Source organism: Dermochelys coriacea, chromosome 3 (assembly GCF_009764565.3).
Source record: "Dermochelys coriacea isolate rDerCor1 chromosome 3, rDerCor1.pri.v4, whole genome shotgun sequence".
NCBI classification, from domain to species: domain Eukaryota; kingdom Metazoa; phylum Chordata; order Testudines; family Dermochelyidae; genus Dermochelys; species Dermochelys coriacea.
The window spans coordinates 142019078-142045180 of NC_050070.1; the positions used below are offsets into that span (position 1 = coordinate 142019078).

Genomic DNA, 26103 nt, shown 5'->3' on the forward strand with positions numbered 1-26103 from the left:
CAAAGGGAGAGATACTAGATTCCTTTAGGTTGGTGAGGTAAAGGAAATACATACAATTCTTAAAATTTTAAAGACAAAAGCCAAGAGAGACAAAGATCACAGCAATTAGGATCTTGTCCTTCCAAAAACCTGAGCCGAGTTACAACAAGTCAGGAGAAAAGAAATTGTTGCGACATAGTTGGATTTTGATGTAAAAAACCGAACCAATATGATAGTGTTTTCTGCCAAACAAAATTCACTACATTAGGAAAACTTATGTGTCAAATATAAAGAGAAGGGTAACCACCTTTAAATCTCTCCTGGCTAGAGGCAAAACCCTTTCACCTGTAAAGGGTTAAAAAGCTAAGGTAACCTCGCTGGCACCTGATCAAAATGACCAATGAGGAAATAAGATACTTTCAAAGCTGGAGGGGGGGGGAACAAAGGGTCTGTCTGTCTGTGTGAAGCTTTTGCGGGGAACAGATCAGGAATGCAGCTCAGAACTCCTGTAAAAAGTTAGTAAGTAATCTAGCTAGAAATACGTTAGAATTCCTTTTGTTTAAATGGCTGGTAAAACAGCTGTGCTGAATGGAACGTATATTCCTGTTTTTGTGTCTTTTTGTAAATTAAGGTTTTGCCTAGAGGGATTCTCTATGTTTTGAATCTGATTACCCTGTAAGGTATTTACCATCCTGATTTTACAGAGGTGATTCTTTTATCTTTTCTTTAATTAAAAGTCTTCTTTTAAGAACCTGATTGCTTTTTCATTGTTCTTAAGATCCAAGGGTTTGGATCTGTGTTCACCTGTACAAATTGGTGAGGATTTTTATCAAGCCTTCTCCAGGAAAGGGGGTGTAGGGCTTAGGGGGATATTTTTTTTGGAGGGGGAAGACATCTCCAAGTGGGCTCTTTCCCTGTTCTTTGTTTAACACGCTTGGTGGTGGCAGCATTGGGTTCAAGGAAAAGGCAAAGTTTGTACCTTGAGGAAGTTTTTAACCTAAGGTGGTAAGAATAAGCTTAGGGGGTCTTTCATGCAGGTCCCCACATCTGTACCCTAGAGTTCAGAGTGGGGAATGAATCTTGACAGTATGTCATCCAGGATATCAAAATACATCAAATGAAGAGATGGACAACTGACTATCAAAGCAATTCACAATTAGTTCAACTGCTTCCACACTTCTAGGTTCTGTCTCAATGTTTTGGAAAATCATCCAAGGCTGAGCTTAAGTGCATTAACAAATGCAGTATTTGTTTGTGCTAACAGTGGACAAGCCATTAAAGGAGAGTACAAAGAAGGTTATCTGGTTGGACTTTGAATTCCAAATGATTATTCCATATGATAGATGGCAATAGTTCCAAGGAGAATACAGGCAATAGTTCCAGGGAAAAACTGAGTAATATGCTCAAGTGGAAGAGTTAAATAGATTTGATTATTTTAACCACACTGCCAATTCTCAATCCCTACCTCATACTCGGTCAGGGACGGGCAAACTCTTTGACCCGAGGGCCACATCGGGTTTCGGAAATTGTATGGAGGGCCAGTTAGGGGAGGCTGTGCCTCCCAAACAGCCAGGTGTGGCCCAGGCCCCACCCCTATTCGCCCCTCCTGCTTCTCGCCCCTGATGCCCCCCCCCAGCACTCCTGCCCCATCCAACCCGTCCTGTTCCCTGATGGCCACCCTGGGGCACCTGCCCCATCCACCACTCCCTGCTCCCTATCCCCTGACCGCTCCCAGAACCCCCATCCCTGACTGCCACCTGCCGCCCCATCCAACCCTCTCCTTCCTGACTGCCCCCCCGAGACCCCTGTCCCCATTCAACCCCCCTATTCCTCACCCTCTGACCGCCCCGACCCATCCAACCCCCCCAAACTCCCCTGCCCTCTATCCAACCCCTCCGCTCCCTGCCCCCTTACCGCGCTGCCTGGAGCACTGGTGGCTGGCAGCACTACAGCCACGCCACCACGCAGCACAGAGCAGCAGGTCAGGCTGGGCTCTGCCCCTGGAGCTTGCAGCCCCGCCGGCAGCACAGTGAGCTGAGGCTGCGGGGGAGGGAGAACAGCGGGGGAGGGGCCAGGGGCTAGCCTCCCGGGCCAGGAGCTCCAGAGCCGGGCAGGAGGGGCCCGCAGGCCATAGTTTGCCCACCTCTGTACTAGGTAAAAAGGAGGAAAATCAGGTCAAGGGCAAGGGCAAGGGCAAGGACAAACCAGAATGGACAAAAAACAGTACTGCAGAACAGAAAAGTGAAGCTAGCAGCACTCCCATTTTAGTGCAGGAATAATTCAGTTAAAGATCTGGCAAAAACTCAACATAACTGCAGTATGCTGACCTACACAACCTGGTTCATGGGAGTTGGACATCTATAACCAACAAATCAAGGATTCTGGTTGATTCCACTCTCTTTGGTCAACCCATTAAGCCTAATTTATTGGGAACATTAGTTCAATTGTGTAATAATCTTCAGTCAGTATTTGGTAAAATGAACCCACCTGGGGGCGGTCAGCACTTTTAGGTCGGAGACTGACTAGTGAGAGTCTTCTGTGTGCTTTTAGTTAAAATACTGAAAGACACAAAGAGGAAGCATATCAAATATAAAATTAATTTAAAGCACAATGACCAACTTTATGACCAGAATCCAGTATTTTTCAGATGAAGCTCTGTATGTTAAGTTTTTCTTACATTCAGATTTTGTCTAAAACAAACAATGAAGCTGAACTCTTAAAATCCTGCTTCTTTAAAGTGTGCTTTTATTTTTCCACCCATTTAAAATAAGCCAATATTTTTAATCATCATCCTATCATTGTTCTCTTTCAGCACATTGTAACAATACATGACTACTCCTTCCAAGTTGCTGGGTGCAACTCAGAGTATGTGATAATTCTATATTTTTAGCATTTAACCAGTGCACATCAAAAACAAAAGCATTTATTCAGAAAAAATATCTAGCAGTGAATGTGAGACCATAGTTTATTAAAAGTAAAAAACTACTAGTTAATATCTAACCTGAAAAAGAAGTGTACCATAAAAATGGGTTTCCACTTCACTTACTTGAATTTACGCAATTTGTAATTTCTGTGCTTGATTTCAAGGGAGACTTTTTTTCGTATTTCAAACACATGCTTTATTTCCAGTCCCAGTAAATCTATTCCACACCGCACTAAATCCAGAGGAAAGATAATTACTCATAGCATAAAAGAACTGAACAGGAAAGAAAAGTGAAGATCATCCAGTTTTTACTGAAAGAAAAAAGTTTCTTACCAGTACAGTAACTGTTATTCTTCAGGATACACCTTGCATACATACAAGTCCTCTGTAGGTGTATGTGCAGCCAATGCACTTGAGTCAGAAACTTTTGCCAGCCATACTAGCAAGCAGTGCATGCACCACCATTCATCCGCGCACATAGAGCCAAAGGTATAAAGGGGGCATGGCTGCTCCCTCCCTCTTTGGCCCTTTGCATCATCAGTTAGCTAATCACAAAGTAGTAGGGAAGGTGGAAGAGTCATGGAATGTATATGTGCACAATACATATCAAAGAACAGGTAAGCAACAATTTCTCTCTGCTTGGAGTGATTGCACATACAAATTCTTCTATAGGTGACTCACGAACAGTTTCCTTTTTCAGGTGGTGGGACTTCAAACTTAAAGTGAGACTACAACAATGACTTGCCAAAGACAGCAGTGTCTCGGGAAGCCTGAGTAATAGCATCATGTCTGGACCATGTCACTGCTTTAACAAATGACTAAATGGATATTAAATGGACTCTCACTGAACTGACAATATTTCAGATGCAGTAGGCTAATGTCTGTGCTATCTGGTGGTTACTGACGTGATTCTATCCAGACTGGAAACCTTTTTCATTTTGCTTTGTACATGGCTTTAGTGGATCCTTTCAGCTGTTCACCAAACTGGTCTGTGCAACTCAGGAGCAGACTCCTCATTGCTTAGCCCGAAATCATCCATGCCATGGAGTGAAGGAGTTGTAGGATGGGGTTACTCCTGGGGGAATTCTGCACCACTGCAAAAATGCAGAATTTGCATAGAATTAATGTTCTGTAAAGAATTTTCTTTCCCCCTCTCCCCCGTCACAGAAATGGACTGCAGAGCTGCTGGCCACTACTAGAAGCCACTGGACCCAGCAGCTTCCCAGCGCACAAATAGAAGACACTACTAGGAGAAGTGGAGAAAGAGGAGGAGGAGCTGGAGTGTTCCCAGCAGCTGCAGTTCCCCACATGCCCTGAAGGAAGGAGGTGGCGTGCAGGTAATTCCATATAAGCCCAGGACCCAACATCAGGCTGTTCCTCCCTCTGGAGGCCAAGGGGTGCAAATGTTTGGACCAGGGGATGCCAGTGGCTGGGATCGGGGGGGAAGGTGGGGGTGTCTGGGCCACCCTATGGCTGGGCTCTGGGGGGGGGGGAGGGAGGGAAGGGGATATAGGTGTTTGGCCCCTCAGCTGCGCTCTTGGGGGTGGGGGGAGGGTGCAGAGAAACAGGAACTGGATTGTTGTAGGGGTTTATTTCACTCTCTACTCCTGGGAGGATTTTGTTGTTGTCTGTATAGCCAAAATAACTGAAACTGGCGTGATTATGTAGTGCTATTTTGACAAATAAAATATGCAGAATTTTAAAATATTGTGCACAGAATTTTTTAATTTTTTGGCACAGAATTCCCCTAGGAATAACAGGGTGCAATGATTTGCCTTGGTTTTGAGACAAGAGATCCTCATCCACAGATAGAGTAATGGGTGGTCAAATTGAGAGGTGATGTAGATCCGTGTACCAACACTGCATCGTCCAGGCAGCTACAAGGGAGTATTCAGGCTGCCTTATCTTTTTGCATCTTCCTGATCATCCTTGAAATCAGAAGGACTGGAGGGAATCATTCAGCCAAGGAAGAAGAAAGGAATCTGTCAGGGAACCCTGGCTGTGACCTTCCCGGAAAAGAATCTCCTGCATTTGTTGCTCAGGTTGGTTACAAAGAGATTTATCACCTAGTATATCACCACTGATGGAAGATCTGCTGCACAATGCACTTGTGATGATCGATGAAGTTCCTGCTGATGGGATCTATATTATTGTTACTTGTGGAAGCTGAAAAGCATTTGGCAAGACACTGTTCTTTATACAAAAATTCCACAAGTAGATCACTTCTTCTCATGGCCGAGATGACCTTGCCCCCACCTGCTTACTCAGATAAAACACAGCAGTGTTGTTGTTGATGAGAACTTGAACCACCTGCCCCCGATAGCGGCAACCAACATCTCACTTGCCTGGCAAACAGCTCAAAGTTCCAGCACATTTATATGCCCCAACTTCATGAGGCATCCACAGTCCTTGAGTGTGAAGTTGACCCAGACAGGCCTACCAATCTTTGGTGGACACATTTGTTACCAGAGTTGTAGTTGGTTCTGGTGGTAAGGAACCCCTCTGCATACATTCTAAAGGGTCTAATCACCAATTCAGAGACTGAAGCAATTGTGCAGGCACGCAAAAATCAGCATGTCTAGCAATACCTGCTTGGGCGATATATCAAGTGAAGCCAGGTCTGCAAACCTCAGAGGTAAAATCCAGAAGTTCTGAGTCACATACATGTACAAGGCCATGTGCCCCAACTGCTATACGCAGTTGGACTTGAGGCTCTCAGACAGAGACTATGGACTGAAACATGTCTGTCAGGGAAGGTGTATAGGAGAGGTGTGTCCCATTTCATGATAAAAGCATTACCCAGGAAGCAAGGACCCAATCCTGCTCTGGATCAGAACTGAGAACAGTTGCTGTTCTGTGTCATTGCAAAGAAGTCTATAGTTGGGAACCCCCAGTGTTTGAATATGTTTTGTAATACTCGTGGATCTAATTCCCACTCATGATCCTAGGAATATTTTCTGCTTAGTGCATCTGCAGTGGTGTTTTGGCATCCTGGCAGGTAGGAGGCTGAGATGTCGATATTGTGACTGATGCTCCAGTTCCAGAGTAGCATGGATTCTGTCCATAGGCAGTGTGAACATGCCCCCCCCTTGCCAGTTGATATAGAAAATGCATGTGATATTTTCTATCAGTATCTTTATGGTCTTGTTCTTGATTGTAGGCAGGACATGGGAGTATGCATTGTGAATGGCGCACAGTTCCAGTAGGTTCATATGTAGAAGGGATTCTGATGGGGACCAATGGCCCTGGATAGTAGGAGAGTTCAGATGTGCTCCTCAACCTAGTAGTGAAGTAGTAGTAGTAGTAGTGTCCATCATGATTATCACTGTTGAACCCAGAGAGATGTAGCCAGGATGCATACCTCATAACTACTGCTGTGGCTATAGACCACGCTGCAGTGTCTGCGGAGTCCAGTGCAGCCTGCAATGCTGTTCTGGAGAGAAGATGACCTTCAGAGACGATGGACCTAAACTGTTCTCTTCTGTTCCAGTGTGAGTTTAATAAAATTTGCCAATTTTGAATAGTTTGTACAGTCATATTTGACAAATAATACCTCGTAGTCGGCGATCCTGAGGTGTAACGTCTCTGAGGAGTAGGTGTTATGACCTAAGATTTAGTCTCTTCCAGCCTCTATCATATAGTGTGGTTTTGGGATGTTGTTGCCTACCTGTTCATTTTCTGCATCCACGACCATAGACACTGGTGTGGGGTGTGAGAAAAGGAACTCCATTCCCTTCGCAGACATGTAGTATTTTTTGGTCAGACCTTTTGTACATACAAAGGTGGAATTGTTCCCAGAGTCTGTCAAATCTATTTTTTCAGTTCCATGATTGCATCATTCATTGGTAGAGCAATTTTGGAGGCAACTGAGGTCTGTAAGATATCAAATAGATTATGCTGTGATTATGGTACTTCCACCAGTAAAATGTCCAACGAGTCCTCCACCCTCTTAAAAAGGTCCTGAAATTAATTCAAGTCATCCCCCATGCTGGGAGGTGAGGGCAAGATGGTTTCATCAGGGGAAGATGACGAGAAATTAGCTGCCGGTGCAATATCCTGGTCCGAAATCACCTCCTCCTCCTCTTTGACCGCTTCTTCTGGGGACTTAGAGGGTCCAGTCTGACCTCTTGTATAACACTGGCCACAGAACTCCCCCAAAATAATTCCTAGAGCATATCTTTCAGAAAAACATGCAATCTTGATTTTAAAATGGTCAGTGATAGAGAATTCACCATGATTCTTGGTAAACTGTTCCAATGGTTAATTACTCACTGCTAAAAATGTTTGCCTTTTTTCCAGTCTGAATTTGTTCATGCATTAGATCACATTATACCTTCCTCTCCTAGACTGAAGAACCCATTATCAAATTCTTGATCCCCATGTAGGTATTTATAGACTGTAAATCAAGTCACCCCTTACATTCTCTTCTTTAAGCTAGATGGACTCAAGGAGTTCAATGTATCACCATAAGGCAATTACACCTGTATTGAGCTCAATAACTTGCGTTTGGCTACAGCATAACTTCTAGAGAGACATCCAGTTTTGATATAAAGACATCAAGAGATGAAAAATTCACCCCTTCTCTTGGTAGGGGTTAAATCATCCACACTTAAAATTTTGTGCCTTATTTCCAATTTGAATTGTCTAGCTTCAAGCCCTTGGTTTGGGTTATGCCTTTCTCCACTAGATTAAAGACCCCTTTATATAACTCAGTATTTTCTCCCAGAAACTGTAACCAAGTCACCTTTCAATCTTGTTTTTTAAAAACTAAAATGGTTTAGTTTTTTTAGAACTCTCACTTTCAGTCATTTCCTCTAGACCTCAAAACATTTTTGTGGCTCTTTTCTGTACTCCCTCCAACTTTTCAACTTCCTTTTTAAAATGTAGATACCAGAACCATACACAATATTCCAGTATCATTTCCGCCAATATTATATATAGAGGCAAAATCATCTCCCTAGTCCTTTGCACTACTCCTTTGTTTATACACGCAAGAATCACATTAGCATCACACTGAAAGTTCTCATTGATTGTCTTCTATGTCCCCTTATTTCCAGGATACAGTCCCCCATTCTGTAAGCATGGCCTGTTTCTAGACATATAACTTTGCATTTGGCTGTGTTAAAATCTGTTTTGTTTCCAGGAGCTCAGTATATCAAGCAATCCAGATTGCTCTGTATGACTTCCCGATCCTCAGTTATTTACTATTCTACCAATCTTTGTATGCACAAATTTTATAAGCAGTAATTTTATATATACTTTCAGATCATTGATGAAAAAGTAGTAGATTGTCATCTCATACCCGGGCCAGCCACTAGAGGGAGACAAGATACACATTCTGCATATACACATTTGCTGACAGCAGAGGAATGATGAGACTCAAAAAATCCCTGGTTCTATTCAAGTTTCTGAGAGACGTGTACTCTCTACTGGTGTGGAGTCATGGCATGAATCTTTAGTGGATGTCGATCTCATTGTGAATGAAGTGCACTCATTTCCATGGTGAGGAAAACACCACATTCTTGTAGCTGTGCTAAAACACGAGAAGGGGAATGGCAGTACCAGTCCAGAGGCATGTGGCTACTACCCTTTACAGGATGGCTATCTCCCAAGCATTACAGATTTGTGAGCAACCAATCAGTTGGCAGGTCCACTGTGATGATTGATGTTGGTCAGGCAACAAATACACTGCTGCACCCACATGAGGTTTAAATAGCCAATGACCCTGTTACCGCAGGCTCTGAGCAGCTGGGGACCAAAACTGTGATAAAGCCAGAGATGGGGAACATTTGTGCCTATAATCTGACTCATAACCACTGATACTTTCTGAATCAACACAGAAGTATATTACTTACTCCACTGGGATGCAGGACTTGATAAATCCATCCAGGCTGATGAATAAAAATAAGTTATTGGGCATATGTATACTGCACACTACTTGGGTAGCTACTCCAAGTTCTGCTACAAGCAAACATATAAGGGACTTTTGTGTTTGAACTGAAGGTGAGCTAGAGGGAACAATCAATTTCCAACTAAAGATACATCCAGTGATGAGTTGCCAAAATCTTAACAACCGGTTCCCTCCTCACCCCACGAGGGGGTCGTGGCCCGCCCCTGCCCCGCCGGGACCCCTACCCCATCCACCCCCCTCCCCTGTCCCCTGACTGCCCCTGGAACCGGGCAGGAGGGTCTCGTGAGCCACCATAGTGGGTGCCCACCCTGCCCCCAAAAGCCAGAGGGACCTGCCGGGGCGAGGTGGGGAATCCCAGAGGTTCTTACCTGGGGCGGCTCCCGGGAATCATCCAGCAGCTCCCTCTGGCTCCTAGGGGCAGGGTAGCATAGCTAGGGATGAGGGGGGAGCAGCCACTTCCCCCACTGATCACATCAAAAGTGGCGCCTTAGGCACCGACCCTGTGTGTGCTCCAGGGCTGGAGCCCCCAGAGGGAAAATTTGGTGGGTGCAGAGCCTCGCCCCGCGCCTGGCCCCAGCTCACCTCCGCCTCCTCCCCTGAACACCCCCCAGCTTCCCGCGAATCAGCTGTTCACGCGGGAAGCCTGGGAGGGCTGAGAAGCAGGCGGCAGCTTCACGCTCAGGCCCAGGGAGGCGGAGGCAAGGTGGGGTGGGGTGGGGAGCAGTTCCTCTGTGCGCCCCTGCCCCCCCCGGGTTACCTGCTGTGGCATGGGCGGCCCCCTACCCCAGCTCACCTCCTTTCCACCTCCCTGGGCCTGAGCGCGAAGCCGCCACCTGCTTCTCAGCCCTCCCAGGCTTCCCGTGCGAACAGCTGATTCGCAGGAAGCTAGGGGGAGGGGTGGGCAGAGAAGCAGAGCGGTGCAAAGCATAACTCAAGGGCAGAGGCGAGCTGGGGACGGGGGCGGGAGCTGCCGGTGGGTGCTCTGCAACCACCATATTTTCCCCATGGGTGCTCCCGCCCCGGAGCACCCACGGAGTCAGCACTTAAGGTGCCACTTTTGGCTGGTTGTTAAATTTAGAAGCCTTTTTAGAACCAGTTATCCCTCGCGGGACAACCGGTTCTAAAAGGGCTTCTAAATTTAACAACCAGTTCCAGCGAACCGGCTCCAGCTCACCACTGGATACATCTCTACTGTAGACAAACTGGTATCATACACATACACCTCTGGAAGCCCCTTATAACTCTGGAGGCAATTGTTCCAAGGCTCAGATCCCTCCATTTCCAACCCCTCCACCTTCAGAAGAGCTATAGGAACACCTCTGTTGTGCATACTCTCATATTCACTTATTCATGGAATTAGTTATAATGGTTTTACCTTCCACAAAACTTTTGCAAGAAAACCATTTATTACCTGAATATTCATAAACACACAAAAAGAAGTGCAAATTCCAGCAAAGCAAAGAGGTGGGTTTTATCCAGAATAATAGTTTGTGCAGTGTTTCTGCAGTATTCATCAAGTGTTGATGGTGGAACTATGATAGAGAGGGAAGAAGTCCTGGACTGGGAATCAAGAGACATGGGTTCTATTCCAGGCTCTGCCCTTGACTTGTTTTATGACGTTTGTCAAGTCACTTCCCCCCACCCCATGCCTCCATTTCCATCTCTGTAAATTGGGGGTGATACCTCCATTGTAAAGCACTTTGAGATTTAGAGATGAAAAACACTGTAAGAGTTAGGCATTGCTGTTAATATCTTACTGTATTTCTTCTCTCTTCACTCCTCTTCTTCATTTCTGTCTTCTCTGGTCATTTACATATGGCAACTCTACCACTACTTAATAATTTTTGCTATTAAATAAATACAGTTTAGAATAAAAAATTAATTTGTTTTGTTTCAATTTGTTTATCAGGAGACACTCAGAATTAAGTACCATTAGTTGAGACAATCAGAAAGAAGAATTTTGTTGCTACTTTGTATAACAGATGTTCAAGATAGTCTATTTAAATTTCTCTTTGTTAGAGGTGTGTTAATCTACTCAAATAATTCAGACAGACAATCTGCAAACAAGATATCTGACAGGTTGTGAACAACAGTCAATTAGTAGCATAACTTCTGAAACTATTTTTTTCCAAAGACACTCACCCACACCCAACCAAACTAGATCTTTAATATACATTTCCAAAATTAACATCTCTTTGGCCTTTGCATAATTTCAAAGCGTTGCATAACAAATTGCTCAATCCTTTTTCATGTTTCATAGTGAAAGTACAGAACACTGAGAAGGCAGTAAACAAGTTGTATTTGAACTAACAAATTCAATTAATATTTTGAATCAACGGGTTTATTCCAATAATTCGTCTTTGACAGTAGATACTACAATAGGAAGTTTTTCCACAGAGCTATAAACTTAAAATCTTACGGCATATAAACTGCTTGTTTAAATTTTAAAACTGCACAGCGTTTGTATTAATCTCAGAATTAGTGGCCTTTGCAATAGTGAATCGATCCCTGGATAAATTAACAGTTATTCTATATTAATTTTTATCCCATAAGCTCTCTCATTGTTAGAAATACTAAACACTCTGTGTTCCAGAAGATCATTATTTAAGAATATCTAATATTGTAGTGCTATGGCATTGTGACAGACTATCTTTTTTAATGTAAAGGAAGAAAAAGAAAAAAAACCAGTATCCTTACAATACACTTATTACAAAACAATTCTCACATTATAAGAAAACTTCTCCAGGCTCCAAGGAAGTATGAAAGAGTATCTATCATTCATCGCATGTTGGTTTTGTTAAATTATAAGCATGGATATATCTTGAAATCCTGCCTTCAGAAAAAAATCAAAAATGCATGCAAACAATCAAGGTAAATCCTCACTCCTATTGAGCGAAAATTTTGAGGATTTCTCAAGCGATAAGAATATACAGAAGAATGAATTCTGCTAACCAAAACACAAAGGCATTGTTGCCCTCAAGATCGCACACACTTCAAGGAAAGACATTATTATTAGGGCTGTCGATTAATTGCAGTTAACTCACGGGATTAATTTTTTTTAGTTAATATAACAGTTTTAATCACACATTTAAACAGAATACCAATTGAAATTTATTAAATATTTTGGATGTTTTTCTACATTTTCATATATATATTGTATCATGTTGTAATTGAAGTGTATATTATTTTTATTACAAATATTTGCACTGTAAAAATTATAACGAGAAACAGTATTTTTCAATTCACCTAATACAAGTACTGTAGTGCAATCTCTGTTGTGAAAGGGTAACTTACAAATGTAGTGGGGTTTTTTTGTTATATAACTGCACTCAAAAACAAAACAATGCAAAACTTCAGAGCCTGCAAGTCCACCCAGTCCTACTTCTTGTTCAGCCAATCACTAAGACAAACAAGTTTGTTTACATTTACAGGAGATAATGCTGCCCTCTTCTTATTTACAATGTCACCAGAAAACGAGAACAGGCATTTGCATGGCAGTTTTGTAGTCGGCACTGCAAGGTATTTATGTGCCAGATATGCTAAACATTCGTATGCCCTTTCATGTGTCAGCCACCATTCCAAAGGAAATGCTTCCATGCTGATGATGCTTGTTAAAAAATAAGGAATTAATTAGATTTGTGACTGAACTCCTTGGGGAGAATTGTATGTCCCCTGTTCTGTTTTATCCACATTCTGCCATATATTTTAAGTTATAGCAGTTTCAGATGATAATCCAGCACACGTTGTTCATTTTAAGAACACTTTCACTGCAGATTTGACAAAACGCAAAGAAGGTACCAATGTGAGATTTCTAAAGATAGCTACAGCACTCAACACAAGGTTTAAGAATCTGAAATGCCTTCCAAAATCTGAGAGGGACGAGGTGTGGAGCATGCTTTCAGAAGTCTTAAAAGAGTAACACTCCGATGTGGAAACTACAGAACTCTAACTACCAAAAAAGAAAATCAACCTTCTACTTGTGACATCTGACTCAGATAATGAAAATTAACATGTGTTGGTCCACACTGCTTTGGACTGTTATTAAGCAGAACCCGTCATCAGCAAGGACGCATGTCCTCTGGAATGGTGGTTGAAGCATGAAGGGACATATGAATCTTTAACGAATCTGGCACGTAAATATCTTGTACCGGCTAAAACAGTGCCTTGAGAACACCTGTTCTTACTTTCGGGTGACACTGTAAACAAAGATGCAGGCACCATTATCTCCTGCAAATGTAAACAAACTTGTTTGTCTGAACAATTGGCTGAACAAGTAGTAGAAGTGAGAGGAGTTGCAGGCTCTAAAATTTTACATTGTTTTATTTTTGAATGCAAGTTTTTTTGTACATAATTCTACATTTGTAAGTTCAACTTTCATGATCAAGAGATTGCACTACTGTACTTGTATTAGGTGAAATGAAAAATAATATTTTTGTTTTTTGATAGTGCAAATACTTGTAATCAAAAATAAATTAAGTGAGCACTGTACACTTTGTATTCTGTGTTGCAATTTAAATCAATATATTTGAAAATGTAGAAAACATCCAAAATATTTAAATAAATGGTATTCTATTATTAACAATGTGATTACTCATGTGATTAATCACGATTATTCTTTTAATCATGCGATTAATCGTGATTAATAGACCTAATTATTATATTCAAAAAATTGTAAGTGAAAAATTATGTACCCTCCAATAATGAAACCAAAAACATATAATCAAGATAAAATAAGGAGTGCAAGGGACTGGGCCACTTAACTCAAAAGAGTAAGCACAACTTTGATTCAAAAAGAAGAAACCAAGTACAAGAAGGATGATCCTGTGGTTAGGGCACGAACCGAAAACCTAGATTCAACCCCCACCATAGACTGCCTGTGACATCTTGGGTAAATCACAGTAAACTGAGGCACAGGAGACTATCTACAAAATGGGCATAACAGTACTTTCCTACCTCACAAGGGTGTTGTGTGGATAAATACACTGAATATCAAGAGGTGCTCAGATATTATGGTAAAATATGACCCATACAAACAGAGCAGTAGTAAAAAAACGCATGGAGAGAATGCCGTATCAAAAATACAGATCTGCCTGGCATATCACTTTGAATGGAAAAAAGTCAGCTTGGCTCTTATAGCCAACATGCCTCTTGAAAGGTTAACACTAAGGCTCAATGTCAAAGAAACTCTGACTTTACGCTCTTGGGAAACAGGATGACCTAATATCACAATTTCAAACTAAATACATACATATGCACACTTTCAAATCTAGTTTGTGAGGAGTATCATTGGGATGGATCGAATTTCTTAAAAAATTAATGAAATTTATCATTTTAAAGTTTGAATTTTATTGATCATATCAGGTGAAGTTACCGGTTTTAGAAATTTAAAATAAAAAACCTTTTCTATTTAAGAAAAAATTCAGCACACTGGAATCTAGTGGCACTAATGAGGTTTATTTCTTGATTAAAGACTACAATGACACTTCATAGCTATATTCTATTTTGCATTTAAAGCATGAATTCATCCTCCTTGTTATGTATGAAAAAGACAGTGCAAACTCTACACACTTACTCCTTGGCGATCGAATGAATTTTCTGAGAACTTAAACTAGCTAACAGATTTTCTTTATGGGTTAAAATTAATTTAGAAACAGATTCTAAAAAAAATGGAAATTTAGCATCTGTGATAGGGTTTTTTGTTTTGTTTTTATCCCAAATATCTTTTAATAATGGGTCCTATCCAGATAAAAGGTCAATGTCGGTTGCATATCTAACATATGAAAGGAAGTCTTCCAATGAGTTTTATGTGGTTTAGGAAAAAATAACCAACCTATTCATCTATGGGTAAGATGGAAAACTGACAGCACCTGGTCGTAGAGAGACCACGTTCTTGAAAATATTTAAATGCGGGCAGGGGGTGTCTGCCATCAAGTCTCCAACTTCTCCAACCCTGCTGGCTGACATGATAGCTACTAGAAAGGCTGTCTTCATAGAAAAGTGAAGCTAGAAGCAGGTAGCAACAAGTTCAAATGCAGTCCCATAAGGTATCTAAGTACCAAGCTGAGATTCCCAAGGCAGAATAGGATCCTTAACCTGGGGTAAAGAGTCCCCAGACCTTTAATAGATCTCAAGGGCATAGGATGAGCAAAAACAGAAGAGGAATAAAAAACTGATATCATAGCAAGATGAACCTTAATCAAGCTAATTGATAAACCCAATTTTTTTTAAATCCAGCAGATAATCCAAGATAGTTGAGAGCAGAAAAGATTCATGCACAAGGTGGTGATGGCGACATCAGTGGTTAAATCTCTTCCATCTCTAAAACAAGTAATTTGAGTCAACTCCCTTTTACTGATTAGTAATACCTGTTGTACTCCTGTTGAGCAGGTGGATTCTAATCCCATGAACCATATAGGAACCAGGCTTGGAGACAGAGGATCCCATGTTGGGGTGAAGAACATGATCCACATCCTTGGAGAGAAGATGAGTGACTGTCGAAAGCTGGAGCACCAATTGGACAAATAAGTAAAGCAGGTAAGGATACAAGGCTTGCCTTGGTCAGGTCAGTGCTATGGGGATAATCCTGGTCCTATCCTGCCTGATCTTGTTCATCACTCTTAGAATTAGAGATGTTGGAGGAAATGCGTAGAACAGGTCCCTTGTGCAAGGAAGGGGAAAGGTATCTCAAAGAGAGATGACCTACTCATCCTCTTAAGCAGAGTAAGGAGCATTTTCTGTTGCTAGAAGTGACAAATAGGTCCACCTATGGAAGTCCTCACCTCTGGCATATCCCATGAAGGATTTTAGAGTCCAACACCCATTCAGAGTCCTGGGAGAAGCACCTGTTGAGCCTATCGGCTGTGACATTCTGGACTCCAGTATGGTAAACAGCTGAGGTCTGAATCTGATGCTCTATTACACCAGTTCCATAAATTTATATCTTCAGTGCACACAAAAGGGGATCTTGCTCTGCCATGTTTGTTGATCTAGAACATGCAAGCCATATTGTCAGTAATGATTCTGGCTGGTTTGCCCTTGAAAAGGAGCAAAAAGAAAAGGAGTACTTGTGGCACCTTAGAGACTAACAAATTTATTAGAGCATAAGCTTTTGTGAGCTACAGCTCACTTCATCGGATGCATTTGGTGGAAAAAAAAAACAAAAAAAAAAAACCTTTTTTTTTTTTTTCCACCAAATGCATCCGATGAAGTGAGCTGTAGCTCACGAAAGCTTATGCTCTAATAAATTTGTTAGTCTCTAAGGTGCCACAAGTACTCCTTTTCTTTTTGCGAATACAGACTAACACGGCTGCTACTCTGAAACCTGAAAAGGAGCAGGAACTGAAGGCAAGCATTTTTGACTACCCTGAGTTCCAGCAAATTGATATAGAGACTACTTTCCTGAGGTGATCATCTACCCTGAGTTGTGTGTACAGGTGTGCTTCCTACCTTAACAGTGATGCATCCATTATCCCAGTTATTTTTTGAGCTGGGCAGATGAAAGGGACACCTAGGCAGACATTGTGTTGATCTTTCCACCAACCCAGGGACTTCTTCACATACGGGAGAACTGTAACCTGTTTGTCCAAGCCATATCCGGTTAAGGAAGAGGTCCTCCTGAACCAGCCCTGAAAAGTGGTAGAGGTCTAATCTTGCATGCTCAGTCACAAAGGTGCAAGCTCCCAAATAATCCAGGAATTGCAAACAGTTCCTTACTGTAGTATATGGGCTTCCTTGAATTGTCTTGACCAGATTCAACAAAGTTATGAATCTGTCTGTAAGAAGGCAGGCCCGGGCTGCCAAAAAGTCCAAATATCCCCCCTAGAATTGTATTCTCTATACAGGGGCTAACTTGGACTTTTTTATGTTCAGCTGTAGACCCAACTCTGGGAAGAGGGAGAGAACTGTCTGGATGGAAGTTAGTACTTTTTTGTAGGATTGGCCCTTGAGTCATTGAGATATGGAAGACTAAGACTGCTTCTGCAGAAAGTAAGCAGTTACTACCACTAAAACCTTAGACTATACCATCGGGGCCAAAGAGAGGCCAAAGGGAAATACTCTGTATCGAAAATTATCCTGGCCAATGGCGAAGTGCAGATATCTCCTGCGTGCAGCATGTATCACGACATGGAAACAGGCACCCTGTAGGTCAAGGGCCAAAAACCAATCTCCTATCGCTAGAGAAGGCATTACCGCTGCCAGAGTCACCATCCAGAACTTCTGTGCATTTACAAATTTGTTCAGTTGTGTTAGATCTAAGATCAGCCTCCACTCTTTGTTCTTCTTTGGCATGAGAAAATATTTTGAGTAAAACTTTCCTCCCATGAGGAAATGGGACTGGTTCTATTCCTTCTAAGCAAAGGAGGGCTCGCACTTCTTCACTCAGTATAGTCTTGTGAGAGGGGTCCCTGAAAAGGGATGAGGGGCATAAAGTGCATGATGTAGCCCTATGTTATAGCCTCCATTACCCACTTGTCTATTGTTATACACTGCGAGACCAGTTGGAAATGGGAAAGGCAGTCTCTAAAAGCGGGGAGGTGGGCAAAGTGGTTGCAATTTGCAAACTAGAGGTGAGGGAGTCATCAAGCCCTTGACCAACGTGTCAAAATTGCTGTTTTGATTATGACTGGGTACTGGCTGAACGAGGATGGGAACCTCTTTTCCTCTGGGATCTCTGTCTTTTTCTAGAGGATTCAGTGGTTCTGTCACAAGCAGATAACTGAGCCAGGCACGGTCTCTGAGCAACTGAGACTTACTAAATCTAATCTTGTTTGTAGGGTGTGTATACCCAAAGACTTCAATATAGCCCTGGAGTCCTTTAGCATGCGCAGGGACTCATCCATGGTTCTCGGAACAGCTTCTGATCATCAAATGGGAAGTCCTCAACTGCATTTTGAGCCTCTATTGGGAAGGCCGACAACTGGAGCCACAATGCCCTACATGTGACAAATGCTGTAAGGATGGATCTAACAACAGTGTCCGCGGCAACAAAGGATACTAGAAAAGAGGTTCTGGATAATAAATGACCCTATTTAATGATGGCCTGGAAGTTTTCTCTATGCTCCTGTGGAAGATCTTCAATATAGGACTTGTAATTTGTGTAGTCATACTTGGCCAAGATCACCTCATAGTTTGAGATCCAAAATTGAAGGGATATGGATAAGTAGGTCTTTCATCCAAAAAGGCTCAACCTTTTCTGATTCTTTTCATAAGGAGAAAGCCTGGAGTAATGCTGTTTACCCCACTCATTTACTGCATCCACTACCAGGAAATTAGATGGGGAGCAAGAACACAAAAATTATAAGTCCCTGGTGGAGACATAATATTTCTTAACAGCCTATTTACAAGTTGGCAACATGATAACAAGAATTTGCTACATAGTCTTTGCTAGATCCAGGAGTGCTTCATTAAATCGGTAGAGCAACCTGAGTGTGTGTTGCCAAGTGCAAAATGTTCAGGAGATTGTGAGATGAGTCTAACCTGCTCAAGCAATATCAGGAGGGTGTCTGCCATCCTCTTTACAAGGTCCTGGAATTGACAAAAATTGTCAGCCTTCAACAGTGGAGGCACAATTGCCTTGTCTGGAGAAAAAGAAGAAATACAGGTTGGATGGGTAGCCTCTTTGGGAACCACAGCCAATGGGAGCTTCCTGCAGGTAGAGGCAGCACACAGAGCTGCCTGGCCATGCCTCCGCCTAGGAACTGAGTGATGGGGACATCACCACTTCCAGGGAGCCCCCCCACATAAGCACCATCCAGAGCCCTCCTCCCCCCATCCCGTGCCCCAAGCCCCTACCCCCCTACAAACTCTGCTGCTGGGGGGAGGGTGGGATGCAGGCGGGGGCCCGAGACTGGTGCGCCTAGCGCAGGGTCTGCCTGAGCTGCCCCTGAACCAGGTGCACCGGCCGCTGCAGAGAAAACATGGAAAGTCACAGAATCAGTGCCTTCCATGGCAAACTCGCGGCCTTCACTAAAAACAGTAAGCTGAATAAACACCTACAAAATATGCTGAGACATGCACAAGGCAGACAAGCTAGAACTTCATCTCAGGCCAAGGAAGTAGAGAAGGAATTGAGGGCGGTTTACCTGTGAAGCCCTCTACACCTTGAAGCACAGCACGATGTTTCATGGTGTGTGCACGCAGGCTGAATGAACACTTACTAAAAATCTCCTATCAAAGCTCAAGAGGTGAATGCGCACATGATGTGGAGCACCCATATTGACACTACTCAAAGAAGACCTTCTAGATCCACAACACAGACCTCTGCCACTTGAACAAACAGAATAACCGATAGTGGCCACTACTCCTGGAGCTCTCACCCGTACACCTGCCAATATCTCTGTCCAGCAACTAATTCTGCCCCTTAACTCCCAAATCAATTCTGTCCCCCCAGGAACCCATCAATTCTGCCCCCACATCAGAAGGGATTTTTTACAATCACAGCTGAAATCCATTAGGGATATGGAAGTTCTCTTATCTTTGCAAGACTGGCTCCTGTCCAGGCTGAAATCCTGTGATATGTAGTCATTACAGGAAGATGAGGCACACATTTTGTCAGTGGGTTTCACAGCTGTTTGCTGGCTGCAGAAAAATGCAGAGAATCAGCAATCCTGGGTTCTATTCCAGTTTCTTAGGGGAGTATATTTAGTGGTCACACAGACTTTTCTGCCCCAACCCGTCCATCCTATTACTGTTCCTGTCCCAGTTCCTCCCCCTCCTTCAGCTCCATGTCCACAGTTGTAACATTCCCTACCTCAGCTCCATGCCCAGGCTCCATGTGCCCTAGCTACTTGTCAGCCCCCCTCAGTCCCAGTTTTCCACATCCCAGTCTCCCCATCACCACCTAGTTCTCATCCCAGCTCCTCATTTTCTCTACATTAGAATCAGGCTGTTTCCTCTTTCTCCTCCTCATTTCATGGGCACTACTACAGGAAGCATTAAAGGAAGAGGAGAGAGTGTCTCCCTACTCACAGTTCCAGTTTTTGGCAACTGACCAAGCAATTACAGGAAAAAGTCCTGCTTAGACCTGAAAACCTGGGATGAAGCATTTTCAGTACAAAAGTAATCTCTGGAGAATAAAACTCTCAAAACTCAAAGTATCTGCTGAGCACGTGTAAACTGCAATTTTATTGGCTTATAACTTTTGGCTTAATTAGGGTGAATTATCACAGAAATGGCAAAATGCACATCTCTGACACAAGGGTGACCTCTTCCCAACTTTTGAGACCCTGCTCCAAAGAATGCAGACAGTACAGCTTCTCAATTAGATGGCTATAAAAAATTAATGTGGGCAGAACAACATTTGTTGAGGTTTCCCCGAGACATCTTTCACTTTTTTAGATTTAACTCACTCTTTCTGTGCCTGGAAATCTCACATTTAAATCATTCCAATGACATTGCTAAACTGCTGGGTGCGATCTTTAACAGTAAAGCTACATGTTCACAGCAGCACTATGTTCAGATACCCTCAACGGCCTCTTTGTACTGAACTTCCCGAGAACTCAGTTTGACTCCAGATTTTGTCACTTAGATTTTTATTTGGCATACAGCAAAGCTATGCTGAGTTGATCAGACTCAAGAAGCATTGGATGGGTACAGGGCGTACCACATCCAAAGTGACACAGAAACCTCCTCCTTTATATACATTTACAAATTACATTCCATTTTCTATCCATTGCGTTACACGTTTGGGGACTGGCGTGGTTACTTTGTAGGAATCAAACCCTGTACAGAATGCTCTGTCTACACACTGTCCATGTATGATTTAATCCTTACTTCATCTTTCGTTTCAGGCCTATCTTGTCCATTGCAAATGATTCCCTGGATGTTCCCCCTAATGTTAACATTCTGTGTTAGCTTACTCACTATATACCTCTCCTAATTAGCACTGACATTCTGCTTCCAGCCAGCTGATCCATTTACCTTGCTAATCTTGTCTCCCAAGAAATGAGGCCTCACCCATGTCTAATTACTCATCTCAAGCCAGGCCTACAACATACTTTTCCCTAACCTTGTTCTGAGAAGAGAGAAACCATTTTTACTGAAATATTCAAAAAAATTTCAAAGTGAGACAAACACTCAGCATGGAAAATTTCAGCCCAAATGGTTGAAGTTTGCTGAAGTTACAAGCAACTGAAAGCAGAGTCTCAAAATGGAAAGCACTGGGCCACCTAACTATAGGCATGGCTATCTATAAACAAGCACATAAAAAAGTCACACATTGTTCTAAAATAAATCAAAATGAAGAAAAAAAAAAGGCCATCAAAATGTCTATTTACAAAAGAGGAAAGAAATATTAACCAAACCAAAACAGAAAAATGCCAACTAAAGAGGCCTTGCTTCGAATAATATCACCAGAAATAATTTTTTTGCTGATTTCAGATTCTTAAATACTCAGTAAAATATTAAATTTCATTTTTCATATCCAAGTCCTTTTCTGATCCCAACATTGAATAAGAAACATACCATGCATTTGCAGACTCAATACCAAAGTTAGTGAGACTATGTAAAATTATGGTGGAGGCTTCCTGCTGCGTAATGAGCAGTCGATCAGGTTGTCAATTTCATTCCTCCAAAGCATATAGTAACTTATCTTTGAAGTCATTATATGAATAAAATTATCAAAACAAAAAGGCAAAGGCAAATATCTACATTAAGCAACTAACAGGAGGGAAATTCAGAATTTAAAGTATCAATTACTGTGAGAACCAAAACAAATTATCTTGAGTGTTCCAGACCTGAAAATATGCCTAGTTAGACAAGATTCAATTTACCACTTCTTTACCTGTAGTACATATTATACATTCCAGAATACAGTTTCTATAAGAGCAGAGATTCTCAAACTGTGGTCCGCGAACTCCATTCAGGTGGTCCGCAGATAGTTCCCTCTAAGGTGCGCGCCTGGGCAGCTGCGCATGAGAGACTGAAGGGCCACCCACCTAATGAGTGAAGCCGCGGAGGTGTGGCTCCACTAATTAGGTGTCTGGACCCTCGAGAAGATGCACATGTAAGGTGAAATAGGGGGTAGGTGGGAGAAATAGGGGATAGGTGGCAGGGGGCAGTGGGATGAGAAGAGGGGGTGCAGGGGAATTTGGGACGTGCAGGGCTGCAGCGGCCAGAGAAAGAGGGGACTTTCCCCAGCTCCAGGGCTGCAAGAGAGACAGCCCTCCTTCCCAGCCTCAGCTCTGTGGCTGCTGTGGCAGGGGACATACCCCCCTCCTTCCCAGCCCCAGCTCGGGGGCTGCCGTCGCGGGGAAGAGAAGGCACATCCATCACATTAGAAAGGTAAAACTGCTGATATTAAAATATGAGCTGTGTGCTTTTATTTGTAGAACAAAAAAATGTTAAATTAAGATTTTTTTTATATAGCGCTTTTATCCAAAGTGCTTTACAATAGTTAGCTAACAGTACAAACAACATTTGGAAAGATCATTAAGTGGTTCACTGAGACCCTCCACAGTTTTCAAGTGGTCAGCAAAAAGAAAAGTTTGAGAACAACTGTATAAGAGGTTTATGCTTTTTTTCAGCTTTTCATGGTTTCAGTGACATTTAATAAAAATATGAAGTCACTATGCCAAATGACAGTCTTAGTCTCTGCGTGCCATGCTATTTAGACAAACCATCTCATTGCTAAAATTAAAAGGTTATTCAGCACACAATATTCGTGAAACCAACTACATTATGGAGCCAGTCACACCATGATCCAGACAACCTTCTTGCAGGAAGGAGAGAGGAGTCTCATTTGGAACTGTGTCTAGTTAAAGGCATGCCCAAAATATAGTAGTATATATATTATACTATAGTAGTAGTAGCATACGGAAATCTTGTTTCGAAGTATTACAAAGGTGATAATACGTGATACAGCTATCCAAGATTTCTAGAGTTTCCCACTTTAAGTAAAATTGATCAGTAAGTGTCTGGAGGAGGGCAATTTATAGCAAGTCCTCTTATTTTGAAATAGAACTAAATGAAGGAGTCAGATACAAAAATACTCAATCAGTTTAAAACTTTTATTTAGCCTCGCTATATACTTTAGTCCATTGTTGCCTCTTGGTCAAAATATATAAACAAAAGTGAGACACCATGAATAAAGGGAAGTTACTCCTCTGATTTACGTATAATTATACTATCAAAAAGCTGACACTGAAATACAAGAGCGCCCAAGCAAGCTAGTATTCCTAAGCAGACAGAAAGAGGTATCTTTCTGATTATACCAATATCAGCTCCCCAAGTTCTTCCAGCACCAATTCAGATATTCTTATTTTGTAGTCTCCCCTACTTACACAAACTGGTGGACTGTGAGCATAAGCTGTTGAGTTTCATAGTCACACTAGATAAACAAAGTCTTATCTTAAGAGTTTCCAAATGAACATCCTTTTGTTTAAATTGTCTTAAGGAATTAAAATAAAAGGTCTTGTTCTTGAAAATGACTGCTAGGGTAACCTAAAGGTATTTAAAAAATTAGAAGCCAAAACTATGTTTGTTATCAGCAAATTATTTTACTGTTCTTCAGCTACTTTTACTTCTTACTACTTTTTTTAGTTGTGCTTTATCTTTGCTGTAGTTTTGCCAGATATACAGTCATTAAATTTGTTGTAAATAAGAAAATACTCACAATATAAAAATAGGAAAAATGTTTTTAAGAAACCTTACTATAGTCATTAAAAAGGAAATCACGGAGCAACACTAATTATGTGTCTTCTTTACTATCACTTGACTCTAATGCAGTGGTTCTCAAACTGTGAGTCAGGACCCTAAAGTGGCTTAGACTTGCTGGGGCCCCAGGCTGAAGCCAAAGCCCCACTGCCCAAAGCTGAAGCCACAGGGCTTCAGGGCTCAGGTTACAGGCTCCCTGCCTGGGGCTGAAGCCATTGGGCTTCAACTGTGCCCTCCACCTCCCCACAGGCAGATGGGCTCGGGCTTTGGCCGTACCACCTGAGGCAGAGGGGCTTGGGAGGGCGCAGGCTTCAGTCCCCCCTCCTGGGGTCATGTCATAATTTTTGTTGTCAGGAGGGGGTGTTGTGGTACAATGAAGTCTGAGACCTCCTGCTCTAATGTGTATTTTCTTCCAAGTGAGAAAAGAATTTATGGGCTGTAAGCATTGATTTTAACTGGAAGCTGCCACAGATTTGTGTAAACTGGGGCAAAGGGCAAAGACGCCAGAGTCAAAGCTTAGGAAACGTTTTTAAAACTACACATTTTGGTACTACAAATATCTAAAAACTTAGGACTGATCTAAATATCCCCAAACATGAATTAGTTCCCATCCTACTCAACCTGGCCACGAACATACATACACTACTACCCATGTATACAACACAGTAAAGATCTTTAACAACATATTCGGCATGGGAGCAGAAAAGCATTTTTCTGACAGAAAAGATAAGCTTTGGACAAATCAGGCCATCCTCTCCTAAAGTGACTCCTTTGGGTTACTTAAAAACTTCATTTTGTAACTGCTAACAGCTACCAATTAAGTTATAATTAATTAAAAAAGGATCAGACAGAAAAAACTAAGTATCAGCTTTAAAAAGTCAGTTATACTTTAACCGATGTGTGTGCTGAATTTAATTTGTATAACAAAAATTAGTGAGATTAAATTAAACAGAAGTACATCTCTCAGTCTAAACATTTTTGAAGGCATTGTTTTCACATGCACTACCAATCAACTAAATGCCAAATCTTGCTATGGATACATTTTAGTATTAAGAAAATAATTTTTAACGGGCCTCCATGACAGAGATATTTGTTCCCAGATCAGCAAAAGTTAAAAAGTAAAAACTTTATAAAAATGCAAATAGCACAGCTCTAAATCAAAGATCAAGCACACTAACATTCCTCAATCTGTTACATCACTCAATGACAGATTATAAACAGTCAAACCAAAAGCTAAATTTAATTCAATTAATACAAAATTGCTCTTTATTTTGGAAAACGTTTGTAACTTTATGCACACGGGCCCCAGTTCAGCAATACAGTTAGGCACATTGACTCCATGCAAATAGTCCCATTGACTTTTGCAGGACTCCTCACATATATATACTACTAAGCAAGTGCCTAACTGTTTGCACGATCAAGGTGTCAGTCCCCATCTAGTCTGGACTGTCGCATTAAGAGAGAGGATACTTGCTATTAACTGGGAAAGAACATTACAGCAAAGTATTAGTCTTTTCATATTCCCAGCTGCACAATATCTACTGATAGAGGATTACATTTTAGAAGAATTTTCTGTTTATATTTGGAACTTACCCCTCTTCTGAACCCAGCCTTCTTTCACAATGGTAACATCGCTCATGATGGCTCCACTCTGAGCCCTCAATTCAGAGAAAAGTTCTCTTGAGTTATCAGCTTGAACGTTTGGCTTCTCTTCTGCTGCCCTTCCCAATCTCTACTGAGGAGTCAGCCTGGAAGGAAGTATTAGAGAAGGAACGAAAAGAGTTAAATTCTAACAGATAAGTCTTTACAAATGTCTCCCACTGATTGACCCATATTTAAAAAATGGGCCTGTTAAAACAATTTTTGAATAGCACTATAAAGAAAGAACTTCTCTGGTCTTATGGCAGGTTTCAACAGCAAACATAATTTTCAGCTAAAATACAGTTGTTGCAAACAATGTTAAATAAATGATTATCACCTACACCAGGGGTTGGCAATCTATGGAACACGTGCCAAAGACAGCACGCGAGCAGATTTTTAATGGCACACTGCTGCCTGCCGGGTCCCAGCCGCCGGCCCCGCTCAGCCCACTGCTGAACCCCAGCAGGCAGCAGCGAGCCATTAAAAATCCCGCCCGCCCCAGCCTGCTCTTCTCCCCACCCCCCCATGGGGGCAGGATGAAGAAGCTTGGTCCTGCCGGCTGCTGCTGCAAGGCAGGCAAACTCCCCCTCCACAGCCTCTTCTGCCGTGCTGCGTTCCTGCCCCTCCTCCTCTCCCTCCCTGCCGCCGATCAGCTGATGGCCCTTGCAAGGGAAGGGGAGAAGTGGAACCGCAGAGCGCTCTCTGCTCCGTGAAGGAGGCAGAGAGGTGGCGGTGGTGGGGGCGGGATCAGGGCATATCCCTTCCAGCCTCTGCCGTGAGCCACTCTAGGCAAGGAGCTGGAAGCACACATCCCCAGCCCTCTGCCCTGACCCCTGCACCCACCCACGACCCCAGCCCTGACTCCAGCACCCTCCCACATACCCAGTCCCCCATGCACCCCAGCCCCGACCTGACCCCCCACGACCCCAGCCCTGACTCTATCACCCCCCACACATACCCAATCCCCCCGCACCCCCCATGACCCCAGCCCTGACTC

The 26103-nt window shown here is 42.5% G+C and overlaps 1 protein-coding gene across 6 annotated transcripts in view; it reads right to left on the bottom strand.

Annotated features, from left to right (window-relative positions):
* The window catches only part of AKT3 (AKT serine/threonine kinase 3), a 281463-nt gene that overhangs the window by 228179 nt on the left and 27181 nt on the right, over nt 1-26103 (bottom strand). For all 6 annotated transcript variants that reach the window (XM_043511466.1, XM_038396391.2, XM_043511467.1 and 3 more), the window contains exon 2: nt 25059-25213. In XM_043511466.1, coding sequence (XP_043367401.1) covers nt 25059-25104 — 46 coding nt within the window. In that variant the 5' untranslated portion in view covers nt 25105-25213. The remainder of the gene's footprint in view (nt 1-25058; nt 25214-26103) is intronic.